Genomic DNA, 19,986 nt, shown 5'->3' with positions numbered 1-19,986 from the left:
AGTTGGGAGATATGTCCTGCTTCACACTGTACTGCTTGTTAAGGCAGAACTGCATGTACCTAACAGTAGTGCACACAGTATTGCCTGTGTATTCGTCAAAAATTTGTCTAATAGCCAAATTACATCATAGGAGCCCCACTGACTTAAGTGCCCGGGCCCCCCGAGCCTTAATCCAGTTCTGGTTAGCAGGAGGAATCTGTTCTCCCAGTCCAGGGCAGGACACAGGCTGCAGAGCAAGCCGAGGAGCTCTAAGTCTCATGAGATTTATTAATCTTGTGAGACTAAGAGCTTCACTGCTCACTCTACAGGAATGTCAGCAGCATCAGAAGCATAGATAAGTACAGTGGGCTGGGGGTGTCATAATGTATTCGGAGGGGTGGCGTAATGTGGATGGGGAGGGTCTGATAAATGTAATGTTTTATTATAATGTATGTATCAACGCACCATTTTGAACACGCCCCCAACATATTGTAGCTACGCCCTTGGCTGCACCGCCACTGCGCTGCAGCACGCATTTTTTTCCTGCTCATCAACAGAGGTGGGCCCGTGTGCTTTAAATGCCAGGGCTGATTTTTAGTCCCAGTCCGGCCCTGTAATCTTATAATACAACTTCCAAAACACGGCTTGATTTCATAACTATAACCCTGGTTTCATTGCAAATCCTAAAAGGAGATGGATGCTTGTGCATCTGAAACATTTCAGTAAAATAATCCAAAACAGAACCAGTTATAATAGCTGCTATAAATATTAGCAGATATTTTTTTTAAAAACTTCAAAATAAAGGATATAAAAATGACAGCATCAGTACAAAAATTTGCAAAGGCTTCTGTTTTGATACTCCAGGGCCATCATTAATACAGTTCTCTCTCTGCCTGTTTGGTGTAAACTATAAAGGACATTCGTAAAGTGCAGAAGGGGTGGGACTGTGCCTCCCTCTTTCTCCAGTGTATCAGAGGCATCTCAGCCAGCTGCAGACTGGCAGGTTCCCACTCTGCATGTACAGTCCCAGCACTGCTGGAAATAACATACGTCAACGTTCCTAGGAGAATCACTGTACCCAAAGGATTTAACATGATCTTTCTCCTTGGACTTTTTGGTTTCTGTTTTCCCCCCTCCCTGGGATACCATGGATCTGAAATAACTGAAAGCAACTTAATGGAGTTTTCAATGACAAATGGCACTGAGGAAAAAGTGAGTACTGGATACACTGTTACTTCTCATTGTTACGTGCTTGTCATCTTTATGAAGTGTTGATGAAGGCAAATCAGCAATTCATTATTTCTTCCTGCTAATCTTGCTATACAAGCCAAACATAACTTACTATACAAATAAAGGTACTGTGATAGTAAAACATATAAATAAGATTACTCATATTTGACTAGCTGTCAGTAGCTCCCTGACAGCTAGACATAAACGTCAGGTATCAATTATTTTTTTATTTTAAACTTTGTTTTTAGATAAAAGTTTTTTAATTAACTGGAATAATGTTTTATGTTTATAGTTTGATTCTAAGACAAACACATTAAGAATTTCAAATAAGCATGTAAATCCACAATAAAGGAGATACAAGTATTTTCTTCACATCGCAGTTTGATGTTGAAGGGACACATATTTATTTACATTACACACACACATATATATCTATATATTTATATTTATCTTGCAGAATTATTATCAGAGTCTGTGAATAAAGAAATCTGCATGTTTTTAGGGTACTACTACAGCTGCTTGCCTTCTGAACGCTATATAGTTGTAGTGCTTACACCTCCTGAATGGTGATGGGGCTTCACCAAGATAGATGGGGTCACCTCACTATAACTAAATCCAAAATAGCTGCATGCATGGTGGTTCTGCCATTGTGCAGTACTATTCAGACCAAAAATATTCTGCAAACTGTTGTTAGTAACCCATAACAACATGCACTTTTTTAAAACGATAATTTTGTTGAAAACAAAGCCCATTGGGTGTTTTTTTTTTAACTGCTGCTTGATAAATATATCTCGTTGACCATTATCTGGTGGGGAAAAAACCACACCACAATCCACTTTTCCACAAGGGGTTGATATCTTGGATTTGTCTGGACACTGTACTGTACATAAGATAGATATTGGAGTTTGGTGGACATTGCCCTATTCCTAAACACTCCACCATATGCAATTAATCATATGTTCACAGTTTGATTTCAAAAGCTCTTAACACTGTTTTAGCCATTATTGCTTGTTTTCTCATATGTCCTGTTTTCCCAAACATTGTGCCAGTTTTTGATAATTATTTGCTACTAACAGTTCACACTCCTCATGCATTTGCATTACTGAGACTAGAAGGACAGTATTCTTATGACTGATTTACTGCATGTAATATCCCAAATAAAACAATGACTGGCTTTTCAACTACATGCAACAATAATGGGCTGGTTCTCTGTTATTAATAAAATTACCTAATATGTATAATACATTCCCTACAAAAACAATCCTCCTATGCTTCATATCTATTCAGTGCAGCAGGGGTTCCCAACTGCAGTGCTCAAGCTACCCATAACAGTCCAGACTTTAAGAATATCCATGATTAAAGCAGCAATCTTATGAAAAAAATGGGTGTGATTTGTTTTTAACATAAATCACTGTGGCAGGTTATAAGAAATATGTTGGTAATTGCAATGTTTCAGGCTGCTATTAGTGATTTATTATTCTGCAGTGTCATGGGCTACCATGGCAATCACAGTAACATGGTACATGGTACATGATGTAGTGAGCAGAGGCGTTTTGAAACGCCTCTCTGAGATCTGTCTGCTCTGTGAATTGTAAAATCCTCCCATTCCTTCTCATCATCCCGCTCATACTTGCCAACTCTCCATGAATGTCAGGGAGACTCCCTGAAATAGGGGTGATCTCCCTAACTCCCTGAAGAGTCTGGCATTCTCCCTGATGCTGAGCCAGTATAAGCGGTGGTTGGCTTCGCCATCTGTGGCATGATGACACAGTTCAGAAATTGTGCCCTATGTCCATGGATTGATGCCTAAGGAGGTGGCCATTTTCATGGAGACCAAAATTTAATTAAAAATTGACAGGTAAGAAACATGACTTCACTAATGGAGACAGAAATGTAAAAGACACTTTAGTCTCTAGAGATTCATTGGCTGCTTTTCTTTAACGCATAGTTGCCTACTCTCCCGGAATTTCCGGGAGACTCACACATTTCTGGCTACATCCCGGTTCTCGCCCCTGGAATAGATAAGGGGTGGGGGGAGGGGCTTAATGATGCAAATATTGCGTCATCTTAGACCCAAAATGATGTGATTCGTCAAACCCGCCCCGCACACCCACCTCCCCCAGGATCTCCCTGAAGCCAACGAGGAAAAGTTGGCAAGTATGATCCCGCTGCCTTCACATGACATGCAGAAAGCTGTGAGCCTGTGCCTGTGTCACTGGCAGCCATATTTTGTAATCTTAAGAGAGGTTTTGATAAGGAGATAATGATTTGCCGTATTAATAATTGATGCATGCTTAAAAGGTATTTAACTTGTTAATTAATGACAAAAACACATTGCCTTTGTGAATGCTGTTTTAAGAACAGGTGGTCGAATGAAAATTACTGAGATACTAATTAAGTCACCTGTACCGAAGCACAGATATCCTTAAATCTGAACTGTTAGTGGGGTGTGAGGAAAGGAGTTGGGAAACACTGCAGTACAGAAAGCAAATGTACTGTAGGATAGTATTTTATATGCTAATAATTTATTATTTTTTGTGTTATATTTGATGAGCTGGGACTGATAGTAGTTAAGTAGAGAACAGATGCCACAGGCACTCGGGAATTTGAACATGGAGGCACTAAGATCTCCTGCTTATATCTGCATTTCCCAGATAGGAAGAGAGGTCAACAACTTTTCATAGCCTAAGGTCAATAAATTCACAATACCATATCCAGCCTCTCACACTTCTTATGGTAACACAAACAAAAGAGTTCCACTACTGCAAATTTAGATATATTGCTAAGACTACCTATATCAGTTATTTAGTATATTTAGTTGTTATTGCTATTTAAATATGCAGTTGTGTTAGATGTTTGAACTTTGAAATAGTGGCAGAATACAGCAGTCTTATTCATTTAGACTTTTATACACACTTTTGTGTTATGGATGATATGTTCAAATGAAGTTATGACTGGTTTGTTTTTTCTGACTGCTATTAATAATTTGTAATTCTACAATGTTTGCACAGTATCATGTGATTACCATGACAACCACAGTCACATGGTATATTACATTAGAATGCCCCTCTGAGCTCTGTCTGCTATATGCACTGTAAAATCCAACCCCTTCTTCCATCACATGACATGCTGAGAGCTGTGAGTCTGTGTGTGTGTCTGTGTAACTGGCACCATACTTGTCTGACTTTCAAGGAGATTTAGAAAAGGAGATAATGATTTGTAGAAAAATAATGGATTCTATACAGGTACTTAACTTGCTATGTTGAGAAAAGAAAGGCTTTGTGGAATTACTGCTTTCATTAATTATGGTATCTTCTGCATTGGTGATATTATTATTATTATTATTATCTTTGACTTATAAGGCGCCACAAAGGGTCCGCAGCGCCGTACATTACATATACAGAAAACAGAACCAAGACACAACATGATACAAAAATGTATAAAAACACAGGTGACAGGGTAAAGCAAATCAGATTATATCTGGGACAGATAGTGAAAGGAATGGTAGAAATCAGCGAGAAGAAGGCCAAAGCTTAAGAAGACAGGGAAAACAAGGCTAGCGAAGCAGGCCAAGAGGTACAGAGGGTGAAGGAACAGTATAAGGAACACACAAGGAAAAAGGGCTCTGCTCATGAGAGCTACCATCCTAAAGGGAAGTGGGAGACACAAATAGGGGGGTACTAACTGGGGGAGAGAGCCAGGACAAGGAAGTTAGGAGGAGGACTGATAGACTTGTATAAAGAAATGAGTCTTAAGGGCACGCTTGAAGCCTTTGAGAGTAGATGTTAACCTGATGGAACTTGGAAGATCGTTCCACACAGGGGAGCAGCCCGGGCAAAGTCCTGAAGACGAGAGTGAGAGGAGGTGATCAGTGAAGTAGTGAGGCGGCGGTCACTGGCAGAGCGGAGAGGGCGGGTAGGAGTGTAAGTAGAGATGAGATTGGAGATGTAGGGAGGGGAAGATTGACTAAAAGCTTTAAAGGTGAGGGTGAGGAGTTTAAATTTAATTCTGTAGGGTATGGGGAGCCAATGTAGTGACTGTTGGAGGGAGACTGCAAATATAGAGCGGCGGGAGAGAAAAATGAGGCGGGCAGCAGCATTGAGGATAGACTTAAGAGGGTCAAGGCGAGAATCAGGTAGGCCAGAGAGAAGGAGGTTACAGTAGTCAAGGCGAGTGATAACAAGTGAGTGAACAAGGGTTTTCGTGGCTTCCGTGGTGAGAAAGGGACGTATCTTAGATATATTCCGAAGATGGAAGTAGCAGGATTTTGAGATGGACAAAATGTGAGGCTTGAATGAGAGGGAGGAATTAAGGATGACCCCAAGGCATCGGACTTGGGGGACAGAAACGAGGGTAATGTTATTAACAGAAATAGAGAGGGGGGAGGTGGGAGGGTCCTGGCAGGGGGGAAGACTATAAGCTCCGTCTTGGAAATATTGAGTTTAAGGAAACGTTGGGACATCCAAGATGAGATAGCTGAGAGACAGGAGAAGGCACGAGACAGAAAGGATGGGAAGAGGTCAGGGGATGAAAGATAAATTTGGGTATCATCAGCATAAAGGTGGTACTGGAGGCCAAAGGAATGGATGTGGACAAAAAGGGAGGAGGTATAGAGGGAGAAAAGCAGGGGGCCAAGAACGGAGCCTTGAGGAACGCCAACAGGTAGGGGAAGAGGGAGTGATGTAGAATCATGAGTAGAGACTGAGAAGAAGCGGTTGGTGAGGTAAGAGGAATACTAGGAGAGGACAGTGTTACGTAGGCCTATAGATATTATATCTCTTAGATTGTAATTTGGACAGGGCCATATTTGCCTTCGGTTTCAATTTGTTTGTGTCATGATGCCCTCAATGTACAGCACTGCATAATATGTCAACAAGATACATATGGTGGAAATGCTTTGATCCTTATAGAAAGTGACAGAATTGCTGTTCAAGGAAACTCCATGGTCTGTCCTGTTTAAAAAGACCATCTATGTGTCTAACCTCTTCCGAATAAATGTACTAGATGACTTTTTTCATGCCCTTTCCGTTGTTAACTGGACTAAAGATTTTTCTTTCATGACACCTTAAATGTTTTCTTATACACGGGATAACATTTATCAAATACGCCACTTCATGGCTTCAATATTCACGATGCCTGACATGATCTAGCCTAGCTAGTATAATTATGCACTATTGGGCAGCACAGTGGCTTAGTGGTTAGCACTTCTGCCTCACAGCAATGGGGTCATTGACCATGGCCTTATCTGTGTGGAGTTTGTATGTTCTCCCCGTGTTTGCGTGGGTTTCCTCTGGGTGCCCTAGTTTCCTCCCACACTCCAAAAACATACTGGTAGGTTAATTGGTTGCTATCAAAATTGACCCTAGTCTGTCTGTCTCTCTCACTCTGTGTGTGTATATTAGGGAATATAGACTGTAAGCTCCAATGAGGCAAGGACTGAAATGAATGAGTTCTCTGTACAGCGCTGCGGAATCAGTGGAGCTATATAAATAAATGGTGATGATGATGAGTATGCATGCTCCTTTTACCATGTTTGGTGGACCAGTTTTGATGAAAGCGACCATCATACCTTGAGGACCTGTTTTCTGTCACCTTACCTTGATGACTTATTACTGAGAGATGCCCTGTTGTCATAAAACAGCAAATAACCCTTTTTTTTATTGCCGAGTTTAGAGTCCCAAGCATGGTACTTAGCTTGGCCAAAATTCTTTTGGATAAAAAAGAATTTTGGGTCACTACAAGTTCAGTGTTTTATCAATGGCATCAAACACAATTTTGCAATGCTAACCTAATAAAGTTATGTATTTTTTTTAGAGAAACTAGATTAGCATATATCTCTTTTGGTTATATTCTGTGTGGCATATTTTGAGGTTATATTTTGATTGACCCCTTCATTTACTCTTCCAGCTGAGTCATATTCCTGCCAAAATACACTGTCTCCCACACAAATTCAGTAAGCGAGGGGATGCCAGATGGTTTGCAAACATATTGAAAAACTGAAGTATATGAAATTGTTTCGTTTTAGTGTGTTGTATTGTGTTACATATGGCAGTGCAGAGTTTCCATTGTTTTATTACATTTAATGTTACTAGTATAGTCTGCAATGGATTGTCCAAAACAAAAATACCATATTAACAGTGATGACACTTCTTCAACATTAGGAAGAATAAAGTGCTGTTATCTACTTTTAGGGGCATATTCAATTAAATGTGAAGTGCCTCCGGTACGGAACAGAAGGCACTTGGCGTTAACGCAACATTGCGGATTTCCCTTCATCCCCTACTGGGTTGCAAAGGAAAATCCACAATGTTGCTGTACTGTAATAGCAAACAAAATGCACAGCCGGAATGTTGTGGTTTAATTGAATATGCCCCTTAATGTATATAGTATTATTTGAAATACAATATATCAGTATTGAGCCTCCTAACCAGGGATGGCAGGTAACAAAATTGTGTCCTTTATGAACACATACTGTGGAAGATTTCTAAAAAGGAAAAGTGATGTTGTTGACCATAGCAACCAATCAGATTCTAACTTTAATTTTCTAGAATATACTAGATCAGTGGTTGGCCACAGGCACCAGCGTCCAGCTGTGCCTTCACCTGCGGATCCCCAGTCAGTTGTTTCCGATCGTATTCTCTGCTTTGTTAAACACAGAATAAAGCAGACCTGGGGCAGCCAACTTCTGTGTCACATGACCTCTGCACAAGGCAGACAGGTCACGCTGCATAAGGGAGGAGGAGAAGGGAGTGCAGTGTACTCTCCCTCTATTTGGCCCTTTGAAAGGTTGGAGGGCTCTTGAAGTAGATAAGGTTGTCCATCACTGTACTAGGTAAGTGATAGCTAGAATGTGATTGGTTGCTATGAGCAGCCCTTTCAACTTTCCTTTTTAGGGGGGAATTCATTTGGCCGCGTTACTGCCGAAAGTAACACGGCCTGTGCACTATTACCGATATTACTGTAATAGTGCGCACTATTACCTACCGTTAATATGGTAATCTTTAACGCTGCTTTTTTCTCGCAGCTTAGGGAGCCGCAAGCAGAAATCAGGGTTAAAATTACCGTATTAACGGTAATAGATTTAACGCCGCGTTGAGCGTGGCTGAATTGAATTCCCCCTTACAATGTTTGATAAAATGTGTTTTTATGCATTGTGTTTCAATCTGCAACCATTTCTAAACCAATATGATTCAGAACAATAGATGTTTGATTTGTTTTTTTCTTACCATAGGCTGGATCCCGATTTCCAAGACAAATTCCTTATATGTCAAGAAGAGTGAGTGTTATTAGAATTCCTATTCTTTCATAATACATAACGGTTCAGTCTGCCTTCAAATTGATTTATTCAGGAATCAATATGATTGACAAATTATGAGGATACAATATATGTATTTGTAGTTCAGAAAATGGTGCCAAAATAATCTGAAACCAATTAATACAATGTGTTAATTGTTTTATCTTATATGAACCCTTAGCAACCATCTGCCACACTGTAATACTATGGATACAAGATGATTGTCTGTAAGAATAATGATTTGCCCAGAACTTTATACAAGACCTATGTAACTCCAAGGCTGGTAGTTGAAAAATAAATCATTTTTAAGTATTTTGCTTTATGTTTTTGGTTGCACAAATTGCATTAAAAAATATCAAAGGATCTTTGTGTCATTCTGGTACTACAAAGTCTGAGATAGAGAGAGAGGATATTGTGTGTTCCCAAGATATAACAAAATATCTCCAGTCTTTGGGGGGTCATGCAAGGTTTTATATTATATATTCAAGATCTGACTATCGAATCTCCCTGAGAAAGTTTTGCACGGGATTTCAAAACTGATATTATTATTATACAGGCCTAATGCTAATAAACTTGTTTGAGGTCTGGAGCTTGAAATACCATTTTTAATGACCTTGGACAGTGCACCTTATCTCCAATAAAGAATGAGCTTGTAGGACCTGCCAAAAATCTGAGTACACCTGTGCTAAATGGTTATGTGACAATGAATTAAGATACACAATCTTCTACATAGGAAATCAAGCCCTTGGTTGCTGAGTTTACTGTGAAATCTACCATTATATCACGCTATGCATTTACTGCTGTGTCCTGCACCATGGTAAATCGAGCAGCTGAGGCCAAGGAGGTTGTATTCCAGATGCAGATTCCAGCTGCTGCTTTTGTCTCCAACTTCACCATGTAAGTAACTACTGGGACGACAAGCAGTTCACCTTCTGGGTTAGATATGTTCCATTTCAGGGCTCATGCATCCAGACAGTTGTTGGTAGATCAGCTACAAAGCGGTGTAGAGCTTAAGGCACAGTTTAGCTTAATATGTGCAGCTTAGTGCAAAGAAGAGACAAAGGGGACATATTTGGAATATCCAAATATATAAAGGATATCAGCAAAGTTCAGTACGGGAGCATTTTCCACACTAAATTAAAGGACATGACCACTATTTGTATCATAGAAGACTATAAGGTTAAGCGATCTGCAATCATTGGTTAGATTTAGTTTTTAGCAGGGTGTATCTAACAAATAGCTGCATATGAAGTCCGCCCCCTGTAGACAGGCTTCATATGGGAATGAGTATATTGCCTGCTACCTGCCACCACGTCATTGACCTGGCATCAGGTGTGAATTGAACAGCACAAAATCCTGTTCAATAATCTTTTACAAGTATGCTATACAATTCATTTCTAGACAGTTATATAAGAATAGTCAATTATTGTTTGTTGTCAGCTGTAAATTAAGCCTATTGTTAACAAGGGACAATTGCATTCTACTTAAAACAGAAAACTGCAAGTCTCTGTTGTCATCAAGTGATATTCATTAACTAATACTAATGGTGACATATGAATTGCAGGATTATTGGAGGCAGGACTTATTACAGTGAAGTTACATGGAGAAAGAAGAATGAAGATAACAATATACAAGACCGTGATAAAATTATTGGTGACAGAGGGTAAGAATTTACTTTATTAATATAGACCAGCCTCTTGGCAACAATGCAATTAAAGGATGTGAACTAATATAGCACTTCATTCAAATTGCTTAATGAAAAAGATAATGCTTTATAGAAATGTATGTATAGGATGTATATGAAGTGGATTTAGACCACCCATAAATAAGTATATATTGAAGAGAAGTGTGAACTGTACTTTCTTGCAAAAATTTGGTGAACTGTACTGTTTTGCCTTTTCTTGAATATCAGGACAGCTCAGTTTAATAAGAAAATCATTGCCCACTGCACTATGACATATTTCTGTAAAAGTCCATCACACATTCCCCAGTCAGTAAGGGTAATTTACAAGTGCAAAGTGCAGGCAAAATGCTGTTTGAAGCCACATGCCTATTTTTGCACAAATATGCAAGTTTTTCTGGAAAGCACTATGGTGCCATATTCAGGGGCGCAAAGTATTGCACCATTAAATGAGAGTAGTTCGTCAGATTGCTTGAATTGGATCAGGCTGCTGAGTATACTTATGCACCAATGTGCAAAAATTAGATTTGTTTTGCGGAATGAGATTATTTAAATTAGATAAGAGATGGGAGGGCAGAGCACTTAGAGGGCATGCCCTGATGTCTGGGAGGCTACATTGTAACTTTCCCCACTCAAAAGGACTTTTATCTGTCCAAGTCTTCTTTACCGGCAAAGATTGAGTCGTGTCCTATACTATCCATAGTACACATTTTGCATGTTTTGGCACATATTTACAGGAATGCACCATATGTTATAAAGGTGCCATATATATATATATATATATATATATATATATATATATATAAAAAGATAGTACCTTTCCTTTCATAATTCATTTAAAAGTCCTAAAATGGTAGAGGGTTGTATAGTAAAGTGACATGATTTTCAGGTGGATCCACAAACCCACAAAAGGAGATCCTTATACAGGGGCAGGTTCAAGGAGCGGGATTATACATACACATTTAAATTGGTGGGCAGAAAAGCACATTTGAGAAAACAAAAGCAGTTCGTAAATAAGGATTCCTGACTGTGATATTAAACAAGTTCCCATTAGCAGTAATATATTTACCCTATTGTATCCCTTTTTAAAATAGACAAATCAAAGCATTTCCATTATCAATGTTATGATTGTATGGCATAGTGCCGATTGTGACGGGCATTGTAGAACTGTAAGTTAGTATAGAATTCCTATTTATCACTTTCATGAGTGTGAATTGAGTTTTCAAATAACTTGTAGCATTATATAGGTTAAAATTCATTTTAACAAGTTTCTTCATATCATGCCTCTATGATTTGTATGAAGGGAGAATGGAATGGAAACATTTAATGCAACAGCGACTATCCCAGGAAGAAACAAAGCCGTTTTTCTGCTGATGTATGAAGAGCTGTTGCAAAGACGTCTTGGGATGTATGAGCATGCGATCAGTGTGCGGCCACAGCAGTTAGTGGGCTTACTATTGGTGGAGATCACCATTTTAGAGACATCCGGGATTACCTTCTTAGAGGTTCTCCCTCTTCAGAACAACAGGCAGAAAAGTAAAAATACCGGTGAGTACTGCTAATCTGTCTTCATAGTGACCAATCAGTTTAAACATTGCAAAAGGGACTATTAGAGATTTAAATAAGTGATTGTCCGATTTGATTTATTAAGATGCGAGGGATCACATACCTAACAGATTTTACAATAATAATCAGATACAGAAAAAAGGGAAATATAATTGTATGGTCATAAATTATATTAATGTCATCAGTTTCAGGCACACAGGTCATTGTTACAATTTTAGGATAAGAACCAGTGAATTTAGCACATGACAATTGTGTACTAACCAAGTGCAATTTTCAATGTAGAATAATATGAGGCAATAGAGATTGTTTAACATCCCAAGGTAGTGTTGAATCTGGACAAAGACTCAGTAAATGAATATGAATACAGCTTAAGTATATTCAGGGGCAGGTTCAATTCTAAAAAACCATTGCTGCGTTGTGTCCTGGAATGGCCGTGACACACTGCGCTGCGATTTTTTTTAGCGAAAGTACTGCCCCATTGGGGTGAGCAAAAGTAAGCGGTACTTTTTACTGTACAGACGGTAATAAAGTGAGGACGCGATGTTCCCAGGAACATCGCGGTCAATTGAATCTGCCCCCTAATGTCTAAGTTAGTATAACTTTGGTATTGATTGTTTTTGAGTAAATACCAAATTCAATGGGAGAACAATTTTCATTGTCCTAAGACCTCATTGAAGACTGCAAGCCTTGTCATCATTAGAAATGCTTATGCATAGTCTACTGCAAAAGTGAATATCTATGGGAATATGATGGAACAGTGATATTAATACAGCAAGTGATGTGGTTACATCTTGCCGCTATGAATCAATCACATGCAACCACATCAGAGGTGAGATGAAAACGCTAGTTTTGTCGAACTGCAATCGCATTGGACACAGGGGAAACAATTTATACACAATTCAGACTGATTAGACCTTTTTTTAAAAAATGTACCTTTAACAGCCTACCATCTATATCAACTATCAGATCATACGCTTTAATGTGGGATCATAATGTAGGTCCCCTGTTTTCATTTTGGTAGCTCTCATCAGTACCATAGCCATATATCAGTGGTATTATATTTAGTTGTTACCATGGTTACTCTTTTTCCACACTTCAACACAGCAGGAACACACCTGTAAAAATTACTAACAGGACACTAAATATAAGAATAAGAAGCTTACCAATAGCTGACATGAGTTATTTCACCCAATAATCAAACCCTGAGAACCAATTTATAGTATTTAACCATAAGAACCAACCTACTAACTTTTCCCCCACTGCAGAAAAAGCAGCATCATGAGCTCTACGAAAATTCCATTAACGCCTGCTGGGAATGGACAGACGCACACAAAGTTCCAAACTTGTCCACGATCATTCCACCTACCATTCATGTGGACCTGTCAGCATGACTCTCCACTTCAGTCTAGGGAAGAAACCAGACAGGTTACTGAAGGGCAGGGATGCAGGATGGAAGGAAAGGAGGTGTCCGAGGTGATTGCCAAGAGGAGAGGCACTTCACTCTACTCCTATCGCTGACACCTCAGTTTGGTCTGGTCCTGAGTGTGGAACTACGGATATTCGGGACAGGGAAGTATCCCGCCCGAATACCCTATTCATCGCTGTACTGGTGAGGCCCCCACTAACAGAAAGAGGAAAAATGGAAAAATTATTCTCACCGGGTAATCGCTACCTCCTCTTGATGGTCATCTCAATTTTGGGATCAGCATCTAGAAACAGGGGCGACACAAGACAGTCCACCCACAAAGCTGTCTACCAGACTGGTATGTTCTTCCCACACTAGTGCTAGCTACAATTACAACAAAACAGTGCCCTGGTCCTTACAAACAAAGTATGTGACCAGATGCAGCCCAATTATAAACTCCTTGCACTAGGTAATGTGTGGGATGGATCAGTAGCTATAGCCTTCCCTGTGTTCTTTCTAAGACAATTAATGCACAAAGCAGCTTTTTTACCAGCATGGGAGAAAAATCCAGGAGCATACCAATACACATTAACTAATCTACACATACCGTCGTTGCCCAGATATGTCAACCTGTGTGGCACTTCTGCTAAGCTCGGAAAGTATGCTTTTGGCCTACCTGTTCTATCTTTCAATAAGTCCATCGCATCCTGTCCACATCCCTTCAACTTCCAGCTTGCCTTTCCTGTTGGAAACACATTTATTGCATTACGATTAGTTAGTTTGTGTTTCGTTGTCAGTCTCTATGTTTAGAATCACAGGTGAAGCTGCCGATCTTTTTGCAGCCTCATCTGCTGTTCTGTTACCCATGAAGACTGGTGTCGGTGTTGTGTGTGTATGTAGTGTGTGTGCGTGTGCTTGGCATTTGATGACAGCTACCACATGTGGAAACTGTATGGCTGTCAGCTGTCCTTGTATGTGTTGTGCATCTGCTATGGATGTGCCTGCTGCAGTTTCTCAGGCGCCACAGGGACCCAAAGTCATAGACCACTTCAAAGGCGCACCTGGAATTAGTGTACATGTTTACAGCTTTCCCTTCAACTAACTCACAGGCTCTTTCAAGTGCTATTAGTTCTGCAACTGGTGCCAAATGTGGCGGTCCTAATGGTTTGGCCTCTATGGTGCCTCTGTCATCTACTACAATATATCTAGTGCACAAGTCTCCTGTATCTGTCTGTGAAAGCTCCTGTCAGTGTAGAATGGTAAGTCTGCATCAACTAAAGGGATGTCGCTAATGCCATGTCTCACCGTGAAACTCTGATTTAGATACAGTCATGCGTATTTGCTCTAACATCACCCTCCACCCTTTGTGCCTTATGTGGCACATATAGTATGAAATTTGGAGGATTCAACGTGTTACATCTTTTAATGATGTTTGCTGGTTCCATATGGGCAAGTTACCACTTGGTGTATCTAGCAGATGAGACCTGTCTTATTTGAGCTGAATTTAAAAGTGCAAACACTGCATGAGGTGTGTGTAGCGTAAAATCATGATTCAATACTACAACTTTGCTCCTCTCTACTAGAAGAGCAGCTGTCACTACTGTCTTTAAACAGGTGATCAGGGAATGAGTAACTAATTTTGCACTGTAGTAGGCTAAAGGTCTGTTACCATCGCCATATCGTTGTGTGAGGACTCCTGACGTAAAATCAGCACTTTCCGTACAGAATAGGTCAAATGGCTTTCCATAATCTAGTATTCCCAAAGCAGGAGATCGTGTCAGACTTTCCTTGAGTACTAGGAAAACCTGATCCGTTTCCTCTGTGTTTTGCACTCGATCAGGCTTGGTAGAGGACACTAGCTGCTGCAATGGTAGCACCAGAATAGAGAAACCTGGAATTCATGGCCTACAAAACTTCTTTGCTGATTCGCTTTTCTTGCACCAATCAATCTTTCACTTCCTGGAACACATTCTCAAGCTGTGGAAGTATTTTTCCCTCTTCTGCTTGGTCTTTTGATGGCTTGGTGTTGCTATTACAAATGGTAGAGTGGATCCAAGTGTCTCTTCACAACCTTCAGTAATGTGGTAGTGGTCTTCAACACCTGGTAATATCCTTCCCATTGCTTTATTACACAACCAGAACACAGTAAATTTCTACTTGTAACAGTCAGTGTTTCACAAGTCTGGTGAGAGGATCTTCAAACTCCCTTTTTATTCCTTTCAGTTGTTCAGTTGACTTATGGTAATCAAGTATATGACAGTCACTTCATTGTTACAGTTCAAATGTCATTACATGCGGCTCCTTCCCCAAACAAAAATGTAAAAAAAATAAAATTGAAAAGTTAGATTGAGGTCTGAAAGTGATTATGATGCTGTGCAAAACCAAAAGATAACCCTCTGGCCACACCAAGCTTGGCTCAGTCATTACTTTGCTCAATTCTTACAGCAGTACCCATTATATATAGTCAATAATTTATCATAATTCCCTTGTCCCTCATTAAACTAAGGTGCATTAAATCAATACACTTCTCTTTAGTTAATAAAACAATAAACTAACTTTAACCCTTCTAAACAATCTTACTTCTATCCCTCAACTGATTTACACTGTTCACAATATGTATATCTCCAGTACTATGTTATATAATGACCAGTATAAATCCGGATGTAATCACATAATGTAAAGACATATGTATAACCTTCTGAATAGAACATCCTAAGATATGACAACCTACTTAACATTTTCTTTAAATCTATTATACAGCAAAACATTTCCCTTATCAGGTCTACATAATTAATCCTTTTCTTTATATATATATCACTAGACTATAAAAATCTACTGTACTATACACATACGTTTTCACAAATCCCACACCCTACAGAAATGACAATATATATGTATATAGTATATAATTGTGATTTTTATTGCTTTTCCTACAAATAAACCTTTAGTAGATGACCCCATCATATATCATTTATTGATGTTGTTTTATTGAGCAATATGAACATTCCATATATAACAGTTTATGTAATATATTTCAAAATCTGTAGTCAATAAGATTATAAGAAAAGATAAATATATACCTTAATACTGATCAACAAAGAATATTCTAATGTTAAATTAAGTTTTTTTAAATTGAAAAATACAAATAAAAAACGCAATATTTGCTTAATATTAGTATTCACCCAGTTTGATAAGATGACATTCAAAGCAAATCTAAGAAAAGGTTATTTGAAACCAGCAATGTTATCGTTTATGTTATCCATTTTGATTCCACAAGAATAACAATGTGAAAAATGCCAAAGGGGGTGAAAATACATAAATACAATATACACATTCACTATATGTATGCATCAATTTATAGATAGGTCATCTTTAATGAAACACACATCACATTCATGTATTGATATATATTTCAATTACCAATATTCAACAAACATACCAGGAAAACTAATTAACACCCGGAAACACGTCAATCATTTATCCTTGTGCTGTGCATAAATGTTTATCTGGAAATTATAACAATAGACCATTTCCTCCAACAACATATGATTCACGGAAATTCCTGGCCTCCCAAAAAAATGACACCTGGGTGTAGAGAAAACCCCTCAATTACGTATTGTTATGTTGCTATAGCAATGGAAACCATAACTTTCTTTTTGCAAACAATGAACAGGTGGAAGAAGATTACAGATCTCACTAGTCAGTTATTTCTTATCTTTTATAGACTACATACCTTATAATAGTATTTATTTTGAAAAAGAAAGCTGGACATGGACAATTATGAAAATATTCACATTAGCAAATATTGCTTAGCTAATTCCACATATTTGGATTAATAAATAAACACAGGAATGGGCTTCACTAGAGGTGACGTTATGATCTGCATGGTGCAATTATGTAATTATGTATAATTATTAAACCGACTTTGAATTTGAATATTTTTTTGCAAGTTTGGTGCCGAGAGCCATAGAAGCCAGCTCAACGGGAGCTTTGGCACCCCCATGATATGTGCTGCCGCTAACCATGTCTGTCCATGGCATTTTCAGTAATATTGGAGGGGGGTAATGTGAGTACCATCAATCAATTATAAAAAAAAGTTGTCTCCTGTGCTGGAAGCTCTGCATGACTTCCCCCCCCCCACCCTCAGACCACACCCATGAAGAACAGCCATGGGCTTGAAGATATTTATATAATATAAGATGAATGTTAAAATATATAAAAACCCCTGTAAAAATATTTGTATGAACAGTGAGTTTGGATGTCCTCATTTATAATTATTTTATTCTAGTAATATGAAAAGTGGCCTTGTGCTTTTATATAATCACAGAGTCCCTATGTGACTTGTAATATCTCTGATTACATTAGGTACTGCATTATGACTAAGTTTCTAATATGCAAGTGACATGAATTTATAACATATATCCTATAATATATATTCTTATATTTGGGGAGTAGTAATATCAATAATATATGGAAAGTAGTGATGTCAGTCCTGTAAATTATAACTTCAAATTTGGTGAACAGTACCATTTGGTTCCATAATGCAACAAGTATGTGAGGGCAAAAGATATCTGGATGTGCGGATCACCTCATGCAAATAACTTGCTTTGTTTCAAATAGAAACTTGTGTATTTTAAAAGAATAATGTACCACTTACTGTAAAAAATAAATAAAAAAAGAGGCTATCCGAAAGTACCACTGACGTGCAGCATTGTGCTTTTACATGTTGTGTGTAGCGATCCCTTGTAAAAATAAAACAGATTCAACATAATTTACTTGACATTTTAGGCACTGTTCCTTGGTTACATTATTTTTTATCACATCACTATACAGAAGGTGTCCACCAGTGTCCAGGTGGTAAATGTATCAAGCTGAGAGTTTTCCGGCGGGTTTGAAAAAGTGGAGATGTTGCCTATAGCAACCAATCAGATTCTAGCTGTCATTTTGTAGAATGTACTAAATAAATGATAGTTAGAATCTGATTGGTTTTTCAAACCCGCCGGAAAACTCTCAGCTTGATACATTTACCCCCAGGTCTCCTGTTCAACTACTGTTTAATTGTAACACAACGTGCACTCGGATCAGTAATACTTTCATGACCCTCTTCATGTGGTCCGGGTCAATGGTATCCTAGCATATAAGCTCATTGTATTTCATATTTCCATATTGTGCATATATGCAGGGCCGCCAAGTGAAATTTAGGGCCTGCTACGGCAATTTATTGGGGCGACTGCCATAGCCACCAAAGGGGGCATCGCCACACCAGGTTGGTGGCTTCTCCCACTACACAGGCATGCCAGGGCCTCCAGAAAGATCCCGGCCCTGGTACCTTGTACCTGCCTCCTCCTCCCCTCGGCGTCCCTGTATATATGTAATTCATTTGTATTCTGTTAGCTAGCAGAAGGTGTGCGCCTGCAGATACATGAATATGCTGAGTAAGCTCACCAGAGTTAGCTAATAGATAATAGTTAAATGGTTGAATTATTGACAGGCTTGTGAAATGACTTATTAATTAATTATTAGTGCCCTGTATGCTAACTGTGTAATTCATTATGTTAAGTGATGCCACATTGGACCTCATTTACAGTTAGAAGCAAATTTTTAGCAATACAGGGGTCAGTGGCTTTTATCCTTGTCTGTCATGTTTTGGTAAGCCCACCAGCATTATCCAATTACGTTAGGTCCTTGTACATGTGCCAGGTGGTGCTTTCCCAATCAGGTGTCTGTATCCCTTACTTACTAATCATTGTTCATAAGTCAGTTGGGGTTTTCCTGCGTCATCCTCTGGTAGAAATCGTGAAGATGCTACTGCTCAATCTCTCTACTGCTGTATGCATCTATTTCTGTCCAGTTGGGTGGTCTATTTGTAAGATGTGTTTGATTAGCGTGAGAGCACTGTTTCTATCAGTCTTCATCTCCTCCACGTGTTGGACATCCTCAGTTTTCTAGTGGGTGGAGATAGAAAAACCTGTAGCCAATCAGATCATCAGAAAGCTCACAGCAGCAGGAGATAAGTTTGATGAGTTTGTGAGAGGTGGTGACCTGTCGACTCATGTGAATATGTTAGTGAGGATAGGCTGATAGGAGCAGTGTCATTATGAGGAATAGATGTAAAAACAAACTCACAGACAGAATTCTTGTTCACTTCTATGCACTGTGAAAATAAATAGAAACACATGAAAACTAATGAGCATTTTAGTGAAGTGTTTTTCAAGTTTTTTTCATTCAGAACAATTATTATTTATAGGGGCATACTCAATTGTTGGCGTTACAGCCTAAAGTAACGTGCCCTGCGCACTATTACCGTAATTATGGTTATAGTGCGCGTAAATACCATTGTTATGGTACTTTTCAAGCTGGATTTCAGCTTGCGGCTCAGGGACCTGCGAGCTGAAATCCGGCTTAGTATTAACGTATTAATGGTAATACTTTTTCCGCGGCGAAAACCTCCAACAATTGAATATGCCCCATAAAGTGCTGACATATTATGTAGCACTGTACATTAACTGTATTACAAGCAAATTACATACTGTCACGAGTTAGATAGTTTGAAAGGCCTTACCTGCTGGTATTGGCACTGCTACGCAAGGAGGCGCGGAGTCTAACCACGCCCCAGGTCTTCACCAGGGAACCCCGCAAGGAGTTTTGGACTTAGCGGCTGAGACGTGCCGGTCGCGGTTCTCCCAGGTAGCCACCAGCGAGGTAACGTGAACAAAACGTAGTAAACAGTCCGGGGTCAAATCCGTGCAGGCAGCGAAGTACAGAAGGATGAGGCAGAAGAATCGTCAGGAAGCCAAGGGTCAAACCAGGATAACAAACAGGAACCAAGGG

The 19,986-nt window shown here is 39.1% G+C and overlaps 1 protein-coding gene across 1 annotated transcript in view; it reads left to right on the top strand.

Moving 5' to 3' along the window:
* The first annotated feature begins 960 nt into the window (after nucleotides 1–960).
* Nucleotides 961–19,986, top strand: part of ITIH5 (inter-alpha-trypsin inhibitor heavy chain 5) — a 55,356-nt gene continuing 36,330 nt past the window's right edge. The window contains exons 1-5 of the mRNA XM_075208592.1: nucleotides 961–1,191; nucleotides 8,441–8,485; nucleotides 9,237–9,400; nucleotides 10,068–10,166; nucleotides 11,488–11,732. Of these exons, the coding sequence (XP_075064693.1) occupies nucleotides 1,072–1,191; nucleotides 8,441–8,485; nucleotides 9,237–9,400; nucleotides 10,068–10,166; nucleotides 11,488–11,732 (673 nt within the window). The 5' untranslated portion in view covers nucleotides 961–1,071. The remainder of the gene's footprint in view (nucleotides 1,192–8,440; nucleotides 8,486–9,236; nucleotides 9,401–10,067; nucleotides 10,167–11,487; nucleotides 11,733–19,986) is intronic.

This window comes from Mixophyes fleayi, chromosome 4 (assembly GCF_038048845.1).
Source record: "Mixophyes fleayi isolate aMixFle1 chromosome 4, aMixFle1.hap1, whole genome shotgun sequence".
NCBI lineage: Eukaryota > Metazoa > Chordata > Amphibia > Anura > Limnodynastidae > Mixophyes > Mixophyes fleayi.
This window is presented reverse-complemented; position numbering and strand designations above follow the sequence as displayed.